This window comes from Myotis myotis, unplaced genomic scaffold (assembly GCF_014108235.1).
Source record: "Myotis myotis isolate mMyoMyo1 unplaced genomic scaffold, mMyoMyo1.p scaffold_m19_p_9, whole genome shotgun sequence".
Taxonomy (NCBI): domain Eukaryota; kingdom Metazoa; phylum Chordata; class Mammalia; order Chiroptera; family Vespertilionidae; genus Myotis; species Myotis myotis.
This window is the reverse complement of record NW_023416401.1, coordinates 62,719,072-62,735,388: the sequence shown is the minus strand read 5'-3', so window position 1 is coordinate 62,735,388 and position 16,317 is coordinate 62,719,072. Positions and strand designations below refer to the sequence as shown.

The window sequence follows — 16,317 nt, the reverse complement described above, 5'->3', positions numbered from 1 at the left end:
AGATGGTAGTAAAGCTCTATCTCATGTTTAGCTGGTGCAACTTTGCCACAAACATTCCTATACAGCATTTACTTCCTTGAAACATACCAGAGCCCCCCTTTTTTCCTCTCTGTGGTCCACAATCAGCAGCGCTGGTTTCCTCTGGAAGCTTGTGTTCTACCACAAGCTGTTTCCCACTTTTAATCCAGTTTTGCTCTTTCCATGTTTGCCTTTGAACTGGGTATATTGCCCGTGCATGTGTGTGTGTGTGTGTGTGTGTGTGTTGTAGGTGGTGAGGACTTTTTCCTCCACAAGGATAAATTACCCAGCACTCAGTGATTGCACTGCCACCTTTGACATATGTCCACCTTCCATAAATACCTGGTTCTATTCATGAGCTCTCCGTTGCTTTGAGCTACTTGCCTGTCTCTGTCAGAACTAGCCTGTCTTGGTCAGGACAGCTTTATCATCAGTGTTTATACGTCTTGTGGGCAAATCTTCCCAACACTTTTTGTTGTTCAAAATGGTGTGCGATTCAGGGCCCAAATGCATTATAAAATGACTTTGTCATGTTTCACGAAAAACCATGTTGGAATTATTATTTTATTGCATTGAATATATATATTAATTCAGGCAAAGTGATATTTTTTAATATTGAGTTTCCCCATTCATGGACATGATATGCCTTTATTTAGGTCTACTTTTTTAACTTTAAATTCACAATTCGACACGCTTTTCCCCATAATTGTTTATGCATCTCTAATTAGCGCTATCTTTAACATTTCCTCATTCATGAAATCGTTAAAAGTTACCATGACTGTTTCCAGGGGTCTGTGGCCACTGTGTAGCCTAGTGATTGACTGTGATCAGCACTCCTATCCCCCAGGCCTGTGAAACACTGACTGCTGCTGACAGTGTGGGCAGTCTTCTTATTTGCAACATGGACAACATTAATGATCTAGAATTAGATCTTGCCTTCTTCAGGGTTACATATACAGGTGTTTTCAGAGGAAAATAGTTCTACAAGTTCGACAGATGAAAACTGGGGTCAACCTCACCGCTCACTATTTTCCTCCTCCAGAGGCAACCATTTTCAGCTCTGCTAACAGATTATTTTAGATTTTACTGCCAGAACTCACATAAATACTCCTGCGGCTCTTCTTGATTTCTGACTCTTAGGATTTATTTTGCTCACAGTGTTTGGTGTGGACATAAGTTGCATTTCTCTGAGATAAATGCCTGGGTGTATAGATGTGGTCATATAATACACATGCTTTCCGGAAAGTTGTGAGGAAATTACGTCCTTTGTTGCAGAGAGGCACATACCAGTTCTGCGGTCCACACCACACTGTGCGTTTGGGTGGAATTTTTCCAGTTCCATCAGGAAATGGTTGGACTAGAAAGTCGTTCAGAGGAGGACCTGGTTCCATCCCAACGCTGACCCGGTTCTGGTGAGCCCTCCCCCTCCCTCCAGTGAGTAGCTCTTCCTGAGGCTGAAGGAGATGAGGCCATAAGCCGCAACATCCTAGGGTCCTGGGCTGGGAGTTTGGCACACAGCCCACACCGCACACCCTTCTTGTCCTGGGCCCCCAAGGGGGCATGACCATGAAGACCCCAGATGAGCTGAGGGGCCCGTAGAGAGCAGAGGCCCTGAGCACTACTCCCTGGAAGCCTGTCCAAGTCCCTCTGAAAACTAAGATGAGTAACTGCTCACCCTGAGCTTGCTTTCCTGACTGTGACTATTTCACAATCTAGAAGCAGGAACTGTTCAGAAGGTAGAAACTGGCTACTGTGTGACAGCCTTGTCACCCCTTCCTAGGTGCTTCCTCTTTTTTTTTTTTTAATATATTTTATTGATTTTTTACAGAGAGGAAGGGAGAGAGATAGAGAGTTAGAAACATCGATGAGAGAGAAACATCGATCAGCTGCCTCCTGCACATCTCCTACTGGGGATATGCCCGCAACCCAGGTACATGCCCTTGACCGGAATCGAACCTGGGACCTTTCAGTCCGCAGGCCGACGCTCTATCCACTGAGCCAAACCGGTTTCGGCCCTAGCTGCTTCCTCTTATATCACACAGCTGGGGCCTCAGCCTTGTCACCCCTTCCTAGCTGCTTCCTCTTATATCACACAGCTGGGGCCTCACTCCTCTCACAGAGCAGAGAGTCCAGGTCCTCCGGGCACACACTTGGACACAGCAGGCCCCTCAGGCCTCCAGGATGCCCGTCCCTGCCTCCTGGCCCCGCCCTCCTCCTTGCCTGCTGCTGACTCTACTGCTGGGCCTCCCAGGTGAGCACTCCTTGGGGTAGAACATTCTCTCCCTGCCCCTGGACTTCTTTTGCCCCTGAAATTTCAGGGCCTCCAGGGAAGCATGGGTGTGTCACATCAGGGCTGCACACAAGGCCAAGGACAGGGCTTTACCTGAGCCCTTGAAGTCAGGGATCTGAGTGGTTTCTCTGTGGGCCCATCGCCTGAAGCTGGTTACCTGAGGCAACAAAGCAGATGACGCTCGCCTGGCCAGCATTTCTCAGTGGGTGAGCATCGATCTATGAACCAGGAGGTCATAGTTCAATTCCCAGTCAGGGCACATGCCGGGTTGCGGCCTCGATCCCCAGTGTGGGGTGTGCAGAAGGCAGCTGATCAATGATTCTCTCTCATCATTGATGTTTCCATCTCTCCCTGTCTCTCTGAAATCAATAAAAATATATATATTTTTTAACAAGATGATGCTTCAAACTGCAATAGTGACAACTTTGTGTGTATTGACTCATGTCACACTCAGACGTCCCTCTGTGAGAGCTGTGAGTATTATCCTGGACGTGCAGATGGGGATCCAAGACAGAGAGAGTAACTTGCCTGTATCATCATCTAATTCAGTAGAGCAGCCAAGGTTCAAGTCTGGGCCACCCGCTTCCAGAGCTCTTTCTTTCGTATTTTTAAATATATTTTTATTGATTTCAGAAAGAAAGGGAGAGGGAGAGAGAGATAGAAACATCAATAATGATAATCATTGATCTTCTGCCTCCTGTATACCCCCCTACTGGGGATCAAGCCCACAACCGGGGCACGTGCCCTTGACCAAAATCAAACACAAAACCTTTCAGTCTGCAGGTGGACACTCTATCCACTAAACCAAACCAGCGAGGGCCCAGAGTTCATTCTTTTAACCATAGTATGCTGCTTGGCTTGGCAGCAGAGCCTGTTAGCAGAAAAATCAAAAAACCCACAGAAGTAAACTGAAAAATAGTCATCTACTATTGAGACACTCAGAGACACTGAGTTCAATTTCCACTATTTGTATTTGCAAACGTTTGATAATTATATGTTGCATGTTTCTAATGTGCCAAATATTTTACTGAGCTTTTAATATGTGTCTAATTTCATCAATCTTCAAAACAATCTGTGTCCTGTCATGCGAGGCCACATTTCTATATATACTTGTGATGCGTGTTTCTATGTGTGTGGGGTGTGTGCATGTAGTCCATGTGAAGGACTGCATACACACACAGACACACTCCCCACACAGAGACACAAAATTTTAGAAAATCCTTTCCCTTTTTCTCTTCAATCCTTTTCAGTTCACAGGAAATGCACATGTACAGATGTTTAGTTCTCTCTTTCTTCAGACACCCTCCCTCCTTTCTACTTCTCCAAACTCACCCCATACCCTCCACCAAACTCTTAAGATAAGCAAGCTTCTCTCTTGGTAAAATGAGTAAAACTTTCCATCAATAAGTGAATGGATTAAAAAGATGTGGTACAGATATACAATGAAGTATCATCTATACTAATAAAAGAGTAACATGCTAATTAGACCGGGGGTATTCCAGAAGACCATCTGGACATCCTTCCTGACAAAGCCAGCAGGGTGAAGCTGCCCTCCAGCAGCCCCTGGTACCAATGCCTTTTGCTGGCTGCAGCCCAGGAGATGGAGAAGCCGCCCACCCCACAGTCCCGGGCCACAGCCAGCTGGAGAAGCTACCCACCCCATGGTCCTGGGGGAGAAGGAGAAGCCGCCCGCCTGAGGTCCGGGCACCAGCGCCTGAGGCTGGCTGTGGCCCAGGAGACCAAGAAGCCACCTGCCCTGTGGTCCTGGGTCGCAGTCAGCCTGAGAAGCTGCCTGTGGCATGGTCCCGGGCGCCAGCGCCTGCAGCTGGCTATGGCCTGGGAGATGAAGAAGCCCCCTGCCCGGAGGTCCCAGGCTGCAGCCAATCAGAGTAGCCGCCCACACCACATCCCCAGAGGAGACAAGAGCCAGTGCCCGAGGCTGGCTACAGCCCGGAAACAGAGAAGCCGCCCGCCCCGAGGTCCAGGGTGCCAGTGCCTGCGGCTGGCTGCAGCCTGGGAGACAGAGAAGCCACCCACCCTGTGGTCCTGGGCTGTAGCCAGCCAGAGAAGCCACCTGCCCCACAGGCCTGGGCACCTGCGTCTGTAGCCGGGGTGAAGGCACCTGCCCACCGTCCCCTGTGGCTGCATCTGGCCCAAGAGATGCTGTCCTGGATCCTGGGTGCCTGTGGCCAGCCAGAGGGAGGGAATCCCTGGTCCTGGGTGCCTGCAGCCAGCTGGAGGAGGGAATCCTGGGTGCTGGGTGCTGGGCCAATGCAGAGATGATTAGGGGCAATCAAACCAGCAAGGTAGCAGTTAGGGGCGATCAGGCTGGCAGGCAAGTGGTTAGGAGCCAGTGGTCCAGATTGTGAGAGGGATGTCTGGCCTAAACCATCTTGGTTGGCAGTTAATTTGCATAGTTTGCACTGTGCTCTTGGCTGCCTGACACAAACCCTGGGCAGTTCCCACCCTGCTCCCAGTGGCCCCACTCCCTTCACCCAGCTGCACAGTATGCGCAGGGAAAAGGCGGCCCAGGTGTGCGTGTTGACAGATCGGTGCATTAGCACCGCCAACCCGGGATCCCCAAGGGAAGGCCATTTGTAGGTGCAGCCAGTGGCTGATCAGTGCATTAGCACCTGCCAGCCATGGATCCCCACAGGAAGGCCCTTTGTGGGCGCGGCCATTGGCAGATCGGTGCATTAGCACCTGCCAACCCAGGATCCCCCGGCGGGCCGTTTGTGGGAGTGGCCAGTTGTTGATTGGTGCATTAGCACCCGCCAGCCAGGTATCCCTGCTGGAGGGCCATTTGTGGGCATGTCTGGTGGCAGATCACTGTGGTCCCTCCAGCCAGCGCAGGATCGGGTCCCATCTGACTGCCTGCCACCCGGGCCGCAGATAGCAGGCCCGGATGGCAGCGGGGCAGGTGGGATGGCACTGTCCAGCCCTGCCTGTAGTATGCAAATTAGCCGCCATCTTTGTTGGCGGTTAACTGCCATCTTGGTTGGCAGTTAATTTGCATATCACCCTGATTAGCCAATGGGAAGCATGTCGAAGGTACAGTTAATTACCATGTTTGTCTATTCTTAGATAGGACTAGAGGCCCGGTGTACAAAAATTTGTGCACTGGCGGGGGTGGGGGGGTTGTCCCTCAGCCCCACTTGTGCCCTCTCACAGTCTGGGACCCCGCAGGAGATAACAACCTGCTGGCTTAGGCCCGCTCCCAGGTGGCAGAGGGCAGGCCGAATCCCTAGGTGCAGCCCCTGGTCAGGCTCAGAGCAGGGCCGATTGGGGAGTTGGGGCACCACCACCTGTCATGCACAGAGTAGGGTGGATCGGGAGGTTGCAATGCCACCCCCAGTCACGCTCAGGGTAGAGCTGATTGGGGGATTGGGGCGCCACACCCTGTCACACTCAAGGCAGGGTTGATGGGGAGGTTGCGGCGCCACCCCCTGTCACGCACAGAGCAGGGCCCATCAGGGGGTTGGGGTGCTGCCCCCTGTCATGCACAGAGCAGCGCCCATCAGGGGGGTTGGGGCTCCGTACCCTGTCACAGACAGAGCAGGGCCGATCAGGGGGTTGGGAAGATCCCCCCGTCACACACAGAGCAGGGCCGATAAGGGAGTTGGGTCACCGCCCCCTGTCACACACAGAGCAGGGCTGATCAGGGGGTTGGGGAACTCCCCTCTGTCACACTCAGGGCAGGGCCGATGGGGAGGTTGCGGCTCCACCCCGTCGCAGGGCCTATCAGGGGGTTGGGGAACTCCCCCCTATCAGGCACAGAGCAGGGCCAATCAGGGGGTTGGGGTGCCTTCCCCTGTCACGAACAGAGCAGGGCGGATAGGGAGGTTGTGGCCCCGCCCCCTGTCACACACAAAGCTGCAGGGCGATCAGGGGGTTTGGGCGCTGCCCCCTGTCACGCTGCTCCAGGGGTCAGGAGGCCTTGCGGCTCCGCTGATTCCGGTGCCCAGAGGCCTCGCTGCTCCGCTGATCCCAGTGCTGGGAGACATATTAACCTTTTACTATATAGGATAGAGGCCTGGTGCACGGGTGGGGGCCGGCTGGTTTGCCCTGAAGAGTGTTCTGGATCAGGGTGGGGGGAGGGGGGTCCCGCTTGGGTGCCTGGCCAGCCTGAATGAGGGGATGATGGCTGTTTGCAGCTGGTCACACACCCTTCAGGGTGGGGGTCCCCACTGGGGTGCCTGGCCAGTCTGGGTGAGGGGCTGAGGGCCGTTTTCAGGCTGGCGGGTGACTGAAGCTCCCAACCTCTCCTTTTTATTTTTTTTATTCTGGGATTTATTTACCTTCTATGGCTGTCACTGGAACTGAGAGCCGGCTTTAGCTCTGAGGCTCGGCTCCAGCTCTGAGACTCGGCTCCAGCTCTGAGACCTCGGCTGCTGAAATTAGGAATCTGGGCTTTGTTTAGCATCCATAATTGAAACACTGTTGCAACTCCAGCCAGCTGGCTGAAAGCATGAGTTTTGTTTAGCTTCTATAATTGCAACATAGTTGCTTAGAGTGCAAGCTCAGAGCCCAGCAGCGTCAGGTGGGGAATCTTGGCTTCCTCCTTCACTGGAGCAAGCAAGCCTCCTGTTCGTTTCAACTGCCTGGCTGCCGGCCACCATCTTAGTTGGCAGTTAATTTGCAAATCGCCCTGATTAGCCAATGGAAAGCGTGTCAGAGGTACGGTTAATTACCATGTTTGTCTATTATTAGATAGGAGGATATACCTGATCCATGGAACCGGCAATAGAGTAGTGAAGACCTGGTCAGAAGGGGGGACGGTGTTGGGAGAAGGGGGGTAAAGGAAAGGAAATGGGAGATATCTCTAATCCTATATAATAAAAGCCTCATATGCTAAGTGTCTGGTCGTGCAGTCATCTGTTCAACCAATCAAAGCGTAATATGCTAATATTATGCTAAGGCTGCTCAACAGTGCCCCAACCCCTGATCAGTCCTGCTCTGTGTGTGACAGGGGGCGGTGACCCAACTCCCTTATCAGCCCTACTCTGTGTGTGACAGGGGGGAGCTCCCCAACCCCGTGATCGTTTTGAGGATATAATATCCAACATGGTGACTACAGTTAGCAATACTGGGTTGTATATTTAAAACTTGCTAAATGAGAAAATCCTTAAAGAAGGATTTATTTTGCTCACAGTGTTTGGTATGGACAAAAGTTGCATTTCTCTGAGATAATCCCCTGGGTGTATAAATGTGGTCATATAATATATGTGCTTTCCAGAGAGATGTGAAGATATTATGACTTTTGTTGCAAGTAGACACATACCAGTTCTGAGGTCCACCCCACACTGTGCATTTGGGTGGAGTTTTTCCAGTCCCATCAGTAAATGGTTGGAATAGAAGGTCTTTCAGAAAAGGACCTGGTTCCATCCCAACGCTGACCCGGTTCTGGTGAACCCTCCCCCTTCCTCCAGTGAGTAGTCATAAGCCGGCAACATCCTAGGGTCCTGGGCTGGGAGTTTGGCACACAGCCCACACCGCACACCCTTCTTGTCCTGGGCCCCCAAGGGGGGCATCACCATTAAGACCCCAGGTGAGCTGAGGGGCCAATGGAGAGCAGAGGCCCCAGGCAGAGGGGATGTGGGGGAGCACTACTCCTGGAGGCCTGTCCAAGTCCCTCTGAAAACTAAGATGAGTAACTGCTCACCCTGTGGTTGCTTCCCTGACTGACTATTTCACAATCAGGAACTATTTAGAATATAAGGCAGGAACTATTTAGAATATAGAGGCTAGCTACTGTGTCACAGCCTTGCACCCCTTCCTAGGCTCTTCCTCTTATATCACACAACTGGGGCCTCACTCCTCTCACAGAGCAGAGAGTCCGGGTGCTCCGGGCACACACTTGGACACAGCAGGCCCCTCAGGACTCCAGGATGCCCTTCCCTGCCTCCTGGCCCCGCCCTCCTCCTTGCCTGCTGCTGACTCTACTGCTGGGCCTCCCAGGTGAGCACTCCTTAGGGTAGAACATTCTCTTCCTGCCCCTGGATTTCTTTTTGCCCCTGAAATTTCAGGGCCTCCAGGGAAGCATGGGTGTGTCACCCAGGGCTGCACAGAAGGCCAAGGACAGGGCTTTACCTGACACATGAAGTCAGGGATCTGAGTGTTTTCTCTGTGGGTCCATCCTCTGCACCTGTTACCAGAAGCAACAAAACAGATGATGCTTTGAGTCTTAGGTGCTGAACAGGAGGTAATTCACAAAATGCCTTTGAACCCAAGAACCTAGCAGAGAAGACAGTCTTGGAAAGACTAGTGGGAGAGTTTGATATATTTCGCCAAAGTCAGGAGGCAGAGTCAGTCTGTAAACTACCCAAAATTCGCCTCCCCTGGAAATCATCCCTGTCAGATAGAAATATACGAGTCTCTACAATATCCAACAGCACAGCAAATAAGGCACCTCACATGTTTAATTTGCAATGCGTACTTATAGAATAGAATTCTCTTGTCTACCCTTCAAGCCACTTACATCTGACTCTCTATTAACCAACCTCCCATCTTTAAAGAAAAATCGCAGGGGTAGGGAGAATTCAGAAAGATCTGTTTGGTCCAGATAGGACAAGAGAGCCCTGCATGAGGAGAGGACAAAGGCCACTGCCAGCCCCTCCCTAACAAGGACAGAGCAAGAGGGAATTCTACGAAAATTTCCTCCTTTTCACTGTAAATTCCAAACATGGAGTCCCCTGAAGACAACTGCTGCTAGGTCGGACTCCGGAAAAATACTCGGGCTGTGGTCATGAGATCACCACACTCAGTGCCCGTGACTGTGCGCGGAGACAGAGAGCGTGTGCGCGGAGACAGAGAGCGTGTGCACGCGTGTGTGTGTCGCCACGACCCGCTGTGACAGCGCGGGCTCCCCAGCCCTCCAGGCGCCCAGCACCAGGGCACTGCGTGGGTTGCAGGCGACCAGCCAGGCCTCTGACTGGAGAAAGGACCCTATGGGCCTCTGTGCAACTAACTTCAGGGCACTGGAAAGATCTGGGGAGGGCAGGGGGCGGGGGGGGGGGGCCTAGGAATAAAAGGCTCTTCCCCGGGTCTGGGCAGCAATTGGCCCTGGCTGCGGGAAATGCTCTCCTCCCTGACAAATCTGAGATGGGAGAGGAGAAATGGCCTGTCCTGACTCTTGGATGCAATTCTGTGAAGATGGGAAGCTGACAGTTACAGCAGCAGCTTCCTGACCCTGAGACAGGCCTGAGGCAAAACAAACTGAGGCTGAGGCAGGAGCATGTCCTCAGTGACACCTCTGAGCTGGGTGCTGGGTGAGACCATTAATGCCCTTGGTTACTTCCCTCAGCTGTTTGCACACTTACCTCTGCTCCAAGCATCCTACCTGACATTAGCCCCGCAACAGAGCGCTTTACAGCCAGTGAAAGTTATGCCACAAGATTATTAACACCGGCTGTGCAGCTCAGAGAAAAGAATTACAGAATAGTATGTTCCCATGTTATAAAAAAGTGGATTCATTTTCCAAGGAAAATGTTTTAGAAATCGTTATCTCTGATGTAGTTATGTCTGAAAGACAACTTAAATGCTTCCTTATGGCATCTTTTCATTTTCCCTTTGTTTCTACAACAAGCATGTAAGGCCTACCTCAGAGATATTGCGGGCTCAGTTCCAAACTTCTGTGATAAAATGAGTCCTAATCTTTTTGCTGGTGGAGGGTCTTTTTTAAAAAGTATCTTTATTGTTGAAAGTATTACAGATGTCCCGTGTGTGTGTGTGTGTGTGTGTGTGTGTGTGTGTGTGTGTGTGTTTCCCCATTGACCCCCTTCACCTGGAGCCCACCCCTCCCAGGCCCCACCACTCTATTGCCTGTGTCCATGGTTATGCACAATGCATACAGGTTCCCTGGTGAATCATTCCCCTCCCAACCCACACCCCAGCCTTCCCTGGTGGGGGATGGTCTTCTTGCTTTCCATTTGTAAAATCACCAACACCTGTGAAAGCGCAAATAAAGTGAAGCGCAATAAAGCAAAGTGAAATAAAATAAGCCATGCCTGTGTCAGCTAAGATTCCGCCACCCTGTTCCATTTTTCTGTCAATTCAGTGTGATTCCGGGGAGGAAGAAAGGTAAACATATATTTCACTAAGCTTTCTTGAACTGGGAATATGCTCTCTCAGTAGGGAAAGTTGTGTTTTTCTTTTTCAAGTTGTTTTATGAAATGAAATTGGATAGTAATAGGCATTTGTTTTTTTACTATTACAGTTTTTATTATGCAATGCTATTTCTTACAGTTTTTATTTCCCTTTCTTACTTATCATGACTTTGTAGCATTTCCCATCAGAACATCTTCTGTGAAGAAAAACAGTCCCAAATGAAGGCTGTGCAGGGCTCACAGGAACCGCAGGTGATACTAAGTCCTGCAGGGAAGGACAGCACCTGCCTCTGGGGGCGTAGGATCATCCTGAGATGAAGCATCTGATTTCTGGATGCATCGGGTTTCCTAGGAGCTACTGCCACAGATGGTGCTCATCTGTTTGGCTCTCCTCAAACACCCATTCTCTTCTTCCTTCTCCATCCAGACACAAACGTGTTTCTTTATAAACCTGGACAGTCTCCAGGTTTAATGGGGACATATCACATTCAAGCCATTGCAATTCAAACCCTAGTCAGGCACCTATGGATTCTATGAAGCTTTCTTTTAGGGCCGGTGCCCATAAAACATATGCAGCTCAGTAGATTCATCCCTGAAGCTTCTGATTGCTTCCCGTTCCCTGTAGATAAACTTTTCTTTCATATTCAGAAGGCATTCTGAAGTTGAACCAAGACCTGGCTCAATGCCAACTTGTAGCTCAAGTTCAGCAGCAAGTGCCACCCAGTCCCTTTAACGGGACACGTTAAAGATGAAACTGGGTAAGGAATAGATGAGTCTTTTGCAAGAACTGGTTTCCCTTTTGCAGTTCCCTGCAAATGAATGTTATTCCAAGGGATGTCCTGTTTCTCTGCACTAACTGCCTCATTATCAGACGACCAGCCATGGCTGCTTAGTGTCTCCGGCAGAGACGAATTCCTAGGGCTGCTGGTGGTACCTCCAGGAGCCAACCACTCAGCTGGGCAGCCAAGTGTTGCAGGAAAAGGCCCAGCACACCCCCTCCATTGCTGGCACCAAGCAGACCCATTGGATGGGTAAAACCCTCTCTTTGCCACATCAAATTACCTCTCTGTGCCTCAGTTTCCTCATTGTTATAGGCTCTCACATTACAGGTTGGTTGTGAGGGTTACATGTATGACACGTGCAATGTGCTGGGCTCAAGGCCCGCTCAGGGTGTGCACTCGGTCGATGAAAGCTGTTGTTGATAAATACTGACCAGCCCACAGGCTCCCAGATGGTGAATAAACACCTGCTCTGTGCTTCCCTCCAGGAGGGGCAGGTGAGGAGCTGCAGGTGATTCAGCCTCAGAAGCCAGTGTCCGTCGCAGCTGGAGAGACGGCCACTCTGAGCTGCACCGTGACCTCCCTGCTCCCTGTGGGGCCCATCAGCTGGTTCAGAGGGACAGGGCCAGGCCGGGAGTTAATCTACAGTTTCAGAGGAGGCCCCTCCCCCCGGGTAACATGGGTTGCAGACGTCACCAGGAGAGACAACATGGATCTTTCCATCCGCATCAGTAACATCACCCCAGCAGACACAGGGACCTACTACTGTGTGAAGTTCCGGAGAGGAGGTGGTGATGACACGGAGTTCAAGTCTGGGGCAGGCACTCAGCTCACCGTGAGTGGTGAGTACAGGGGGATCCTTTGTCCCTCATGTGTGACAACAAATCAGTAAGAACAACTTCCATCTTTGAGCAACAACTAAGAGTCAGGTACGGAGGTGGGTGCTTATAGTCATGATCTGATTCATGGTCTGACTTCACCCCGTCTGCAGATCAGGGAAGCTGAGGCCGGGAGATATCATGCTATTTGCTCAGCCCCCACGGCTGGTCAGGGGTGGGAAAAGTTTGGAACCTCTGCTTGTCTGGCTCCCCAGCCCTGGCCTTTCAATCCTTTCCAGCCCCTTGGTTGCAGGGATGAGGGAACTGAGAGGCTGAGTGACTTGCCCATCACAAGGCCAGACCTCACGCACCTCCAGGGAGTGCTCCCCTCAATGTGGCCAAAGCTCCTCCTTAGTGACACCCACTGGGCACCTGCTGTGAGCCAGGCTCTGCGCTGGGAGCTGAGGCAGCTGCAGAACAAAGCAGGCAACAGCTCTTCCCCTCGAAGCCTCATTCTCTTCCCTCCAGTGGGAGAAACTCACTGAGGGCAGGGAGTAGGGAAAGTGCTGCTTTATCTCAACCTCAGAAACATCACAGGAGAAGGAAATCCTGAGAGGCTCAGACTCACTGTTCACTCTGACAGCTCCACTGGGAGGAGATGCCCAGAAGTAGGTGATCGCTGTGGGTCTGCCTGGGACCCCCTTTATTCCAGAATCCCGGTCATTGTCATGAAGCCTCCAAGCAGAGTTGGGTCGTCTCAGAATGTCCCTCACCCACGGTAGAGGCTCCCCATGTGGAAGACTTAGGGGTGGTCCCATTGAGGCAACACCGTTCTCATTGAGGGTGTTTTACCAGAGGCCCAGGATCCTGAATCTTGGACTGTGAGCACACAGGGACCTTTACACCATCCAGCCTGACTCCCCAAGTACAGAGGGATGCCTGAGGTCAAAAGGTGACAGGGGCTTTGTCCAAAGTCACATGGCCAGTGAGTGTCATTGTTCCAGAACCCCATCTGATTTTACTGGCTTTTTCCTGCTTCAAAGACAGATGCTCTTTCACCAAAAAGCCTGGTGAATGCAGACACTGAATAAATCCCATTGCAGCACATCATTGAACAGGGAGCCAGCAACTCTTATTTTCCCCCGTTCCCAAAGCTTCACATGCCCCTCACACTCAGACACTGACCCCCAAGGTGACTGGGAACCTCTCCCTACCTTCAGCCACATTGCCCCAAATCGAGCATCCACATCAGCAGCTAGAGCTGCCCCTCCTTCACCACTGCCTCCCTCCAGCCTGTGGAGACAGCATTGTTCATTCACTGTCTTCTGTTAATGGATGTGAGTTGTTCCCAGTCTTGGGCTATTCACACAGTGACACACGGGATACCCTGGTCCATAGGTCACCCTACTCAAGAGGGAGGTGCTCACGGGAAGTGGCATTGCTAGGGCACAGGGTGTGTGCATTTTAATTTGTGTGGGTATTGCCAAATTCCCCTCCTAGACATGGTGGTAGTGGAGTCTCCCCACAACCTCTGGACACAGGCAAAGAAGGTGGTTTTATCCCGAATTTTCAGGTATTACACAAATTCCCAATGGTGTGTCCCTTGCCGAGGCCATCGCAGGTGTCAGTGGCTCCGTCACCACTCAGATCTGCTGCCTCCTGGTAGAGAGCTCCTTCCCCTTCCTGAGCTACGTGCCCAGGTGATGCCCTGGCTGAGAAAGCAGCAGGTGGGAGAGGTCAGAGGCCTCTGCTCTCTGCAACACCCCATTGTGCTTGTCAAAGTGTAGAGAAAGCTCCAACCTTTTGTTTTTAAGTTCTGTTTCATTAATTTTTTTTTAAAAAAAAAATTGATTTTCTTGATTTCAGAGAAGAAAGGACAAGGATATAGAGACAGAAACATCAATGATGCCAGAGAATCATTGATTGGGTGCCTCCTGCACGCCCCCTACTGGAGATGGAGCCCACATTCCAGGCATGTGCCCTGACCAGGAATCTACAGTGAGCTCCTGGTTCATGTGTTGATGCTCAACCACTGAGCGACACTGGCCGAGCTCCAATCCTTTTCTTAGAATCATGTATTTCTATGTTCTTCAGAAAAGAAACACACACATTTTTTTAAAAGTCCTGTGGGAGAGGCAAGTCTAGCTTTTTGACTGAGCTGAGACAGGTCCTCAAAAGTCCCATGATATGGCCTGAAACTATTCCTACAGGACATGGCTCTCCTATGGAGGCATCCAGGAGGCCTTTCCCTTCTTACTGGTGTTTTCCTCACTGTGCAGCCGCAGGAGCCGCCTGCCTCAGTGGCCTGGACAGAGCAGAGAGGGGTCGCTGAGCCCCAGCACCACCGTGGGCAGCATCCCTGTCTCTGCAGACTGAGGGAGAGGAGGGGGCATTTCCTAGAGGGCCCTGCGGCCCCAGTGAGCAGGAGTTCATATTCTAGACTCACTGTCAGGAGCCCATTCTCCCATTTATTGCTGCAGGGCCCCGGCCTGGGCACTGGAGGGCACTCCTCCCTGGAGCAGGTGGCGGTCAGGGTCAGGCTCCTGAAGGTGGGCACTGGCGCTGCTGATGGACGTGAATACCTGGGAGGCCCCAGGAAATACCCATGGGGACAGTAGTGGCCAAGGGGACAGTCCCTTCATTTCTCTCAGTTTAGTTTTCTCATCTCTAAAACAACGATGACCATGGACTCCTTTTAAGAGAGTGGAGAGGATTTGAGGTACTCTTTCTGAATCACCCAGCACAGAGTTGCACCCCCAAATCAGGGTGTTATGTCAGAGTCATGACCCAGTTAACTTGGCTGGGCCCAGCTCCTCACCTGAGAAATTGTGTACGATAACATAATACTAATAAGATCACCGATTAATCAAATACTGATGATATAATCCAATCTGCCTTTATAGAATGTTTCAGGTGAGCCTGTTGAGAGGACAGACCCTCACTGAGCCACGGCATTGTCATCCCACGGCTGTGTGCTCTGGGCAGGTCTCTGTCTCCCCCAGGTCCTCAGTTTCCCCACTTGATGAGGATGATAATCATCGCCCCTTTCACAGCTCTGTAGGGGACCAGCTATGAACAGCCAGTGCATATCCCTATTGGGGACCAGCTATGAACAGCCAGTGCATATCCCTATTGGGGACCAGCTATGAACAGCCAGTGCATATCCCTATTGGGGACCAGCTATGAACAGCCAGTGCACAAAAATGAGACTGACCAGGAACTCTGTCCCTGGGCCCAGACTGTGGGAAAGCATCTGGAGGGAAAAAAGTTGGACTTTGACCGCAGGCCTGGAACTGCTTGTCTGCCCTGCCCCTCACTCAGAGTTCACCTCTGGGAGCATGAGTGTCCTCCTTTGCAACACCGGGATGATGACACGCCCTCCCAGCATTAATAGAAGGATAACACACAGTATATGATGAGGTTTTACAGTGCCACATGCTTGTCGTTCGGGGTGAAAATCACCGTCATGTTCATTGTTCATTATGTTTCTTCTACAGCCAAACCCTCTCGCCCTGTGGTATCGGGCCCCACGGGCAGGTCGCCGCCTGGGCAGACAGTGAGCTTCACCTGCCAGTCCCACGGCTTCTCCCCCAGAGACATCACCCTGAAATGGTTCAAGGATGGGAATGAGCTCCCAGCCCCCCAGACCACCGTGGACCCAGACGGAGACAGCCCTTCCTACAGCGTCTCCAGCACAGCCAGGGTGCTGCTGGCCCCGGGGGACGTTCGCTCCCAGGTCATCTGCCAGGTGGCCCACGACACCCTAAAGGGGGACCCTCCTCTTCGTGGGACTGCCAACTTGTCTGAGGCCATCCGAGGTAGTGCCCCTCACACCCAGCCCAAGCCACTCCTGGCCCCTGTCCTCCCAGCCTGCTCCTCCCCCTGCTCTTTGCTCCAGAGTTTTTTTCCTGGAATCTAATTCCTGACAATCCTTCCCTTCACCAGGCACCTGGATGTGCCTGTCCCTCACCATGTTTAATGGCAGCTGTCAGGTGAACACCCACCACTGTACTTGGTAGTTTTATCTACTTTACCAATAGCAACTCCAATAACTGAGCACCTACTATAAGTCAAGCTCCTATGTGCTTGGCGATTTCATTTATTTTTCTACAGTTATATTTCAACTGCACGCCAGGCTGTGCTTATTACTTTAGTCACATTACTCTCACAGGAGCTGGGTCCCTGAGCACCTGTGTGCAGGCTCCTGTGCTTAGTGATTTCATTCCTATGAAAGAGCACCATGGGTGTCTGAGCACCTGCCCTCTGAGATCCCCTCCCTGTGGTGGGGGAGCTCAGGTTGGAGCCGC

At 51.6% G+C, this 16,317-nt stretch overlaps 1 protein-coding gene and 1 pseudogene across 3 annotated transcripts in view; one reads left to right on the top strand and one right to left on the bottom strand.

The window, feature by feature from the left end:
* The window catches only part of LOC118663089 (signal-regulatory protein beta-1-like), a 30,182-nt gene that overhangs the window by 1,512 nt on the left and 12,353 nt on the right, over positions 1–16,317 (top strand). For 2 of the 3 annotated variants that reach the window (XM_036322436.1, XM_036322435.1), the window contains exons 1-3: positions 8,114–8,266; positions 11,681–12,034; positions 15,508–15,828. In XM_036322436.1, the coding sequence (XP_036178329.1) occupies positions 8,197–8,266; positions 11,681–12,034; positions 15,508–15,828 (745 nt within the window). In that variant the 5' untranslated portion in view covers positions 8,114–8,196. Of the gene's footprint in view, positions 1–8,113; positions 8,267–11,680; positions 12,035–15,507; positions 15,829–16,317 lie in introns of those variants that run through there. The other variant, XM_036322437.1, reaches the window with a different exon arrangement.
* On the bottom strand, positions 10,576–11,415 carry LOC118663094 (annotated as a pseudogene).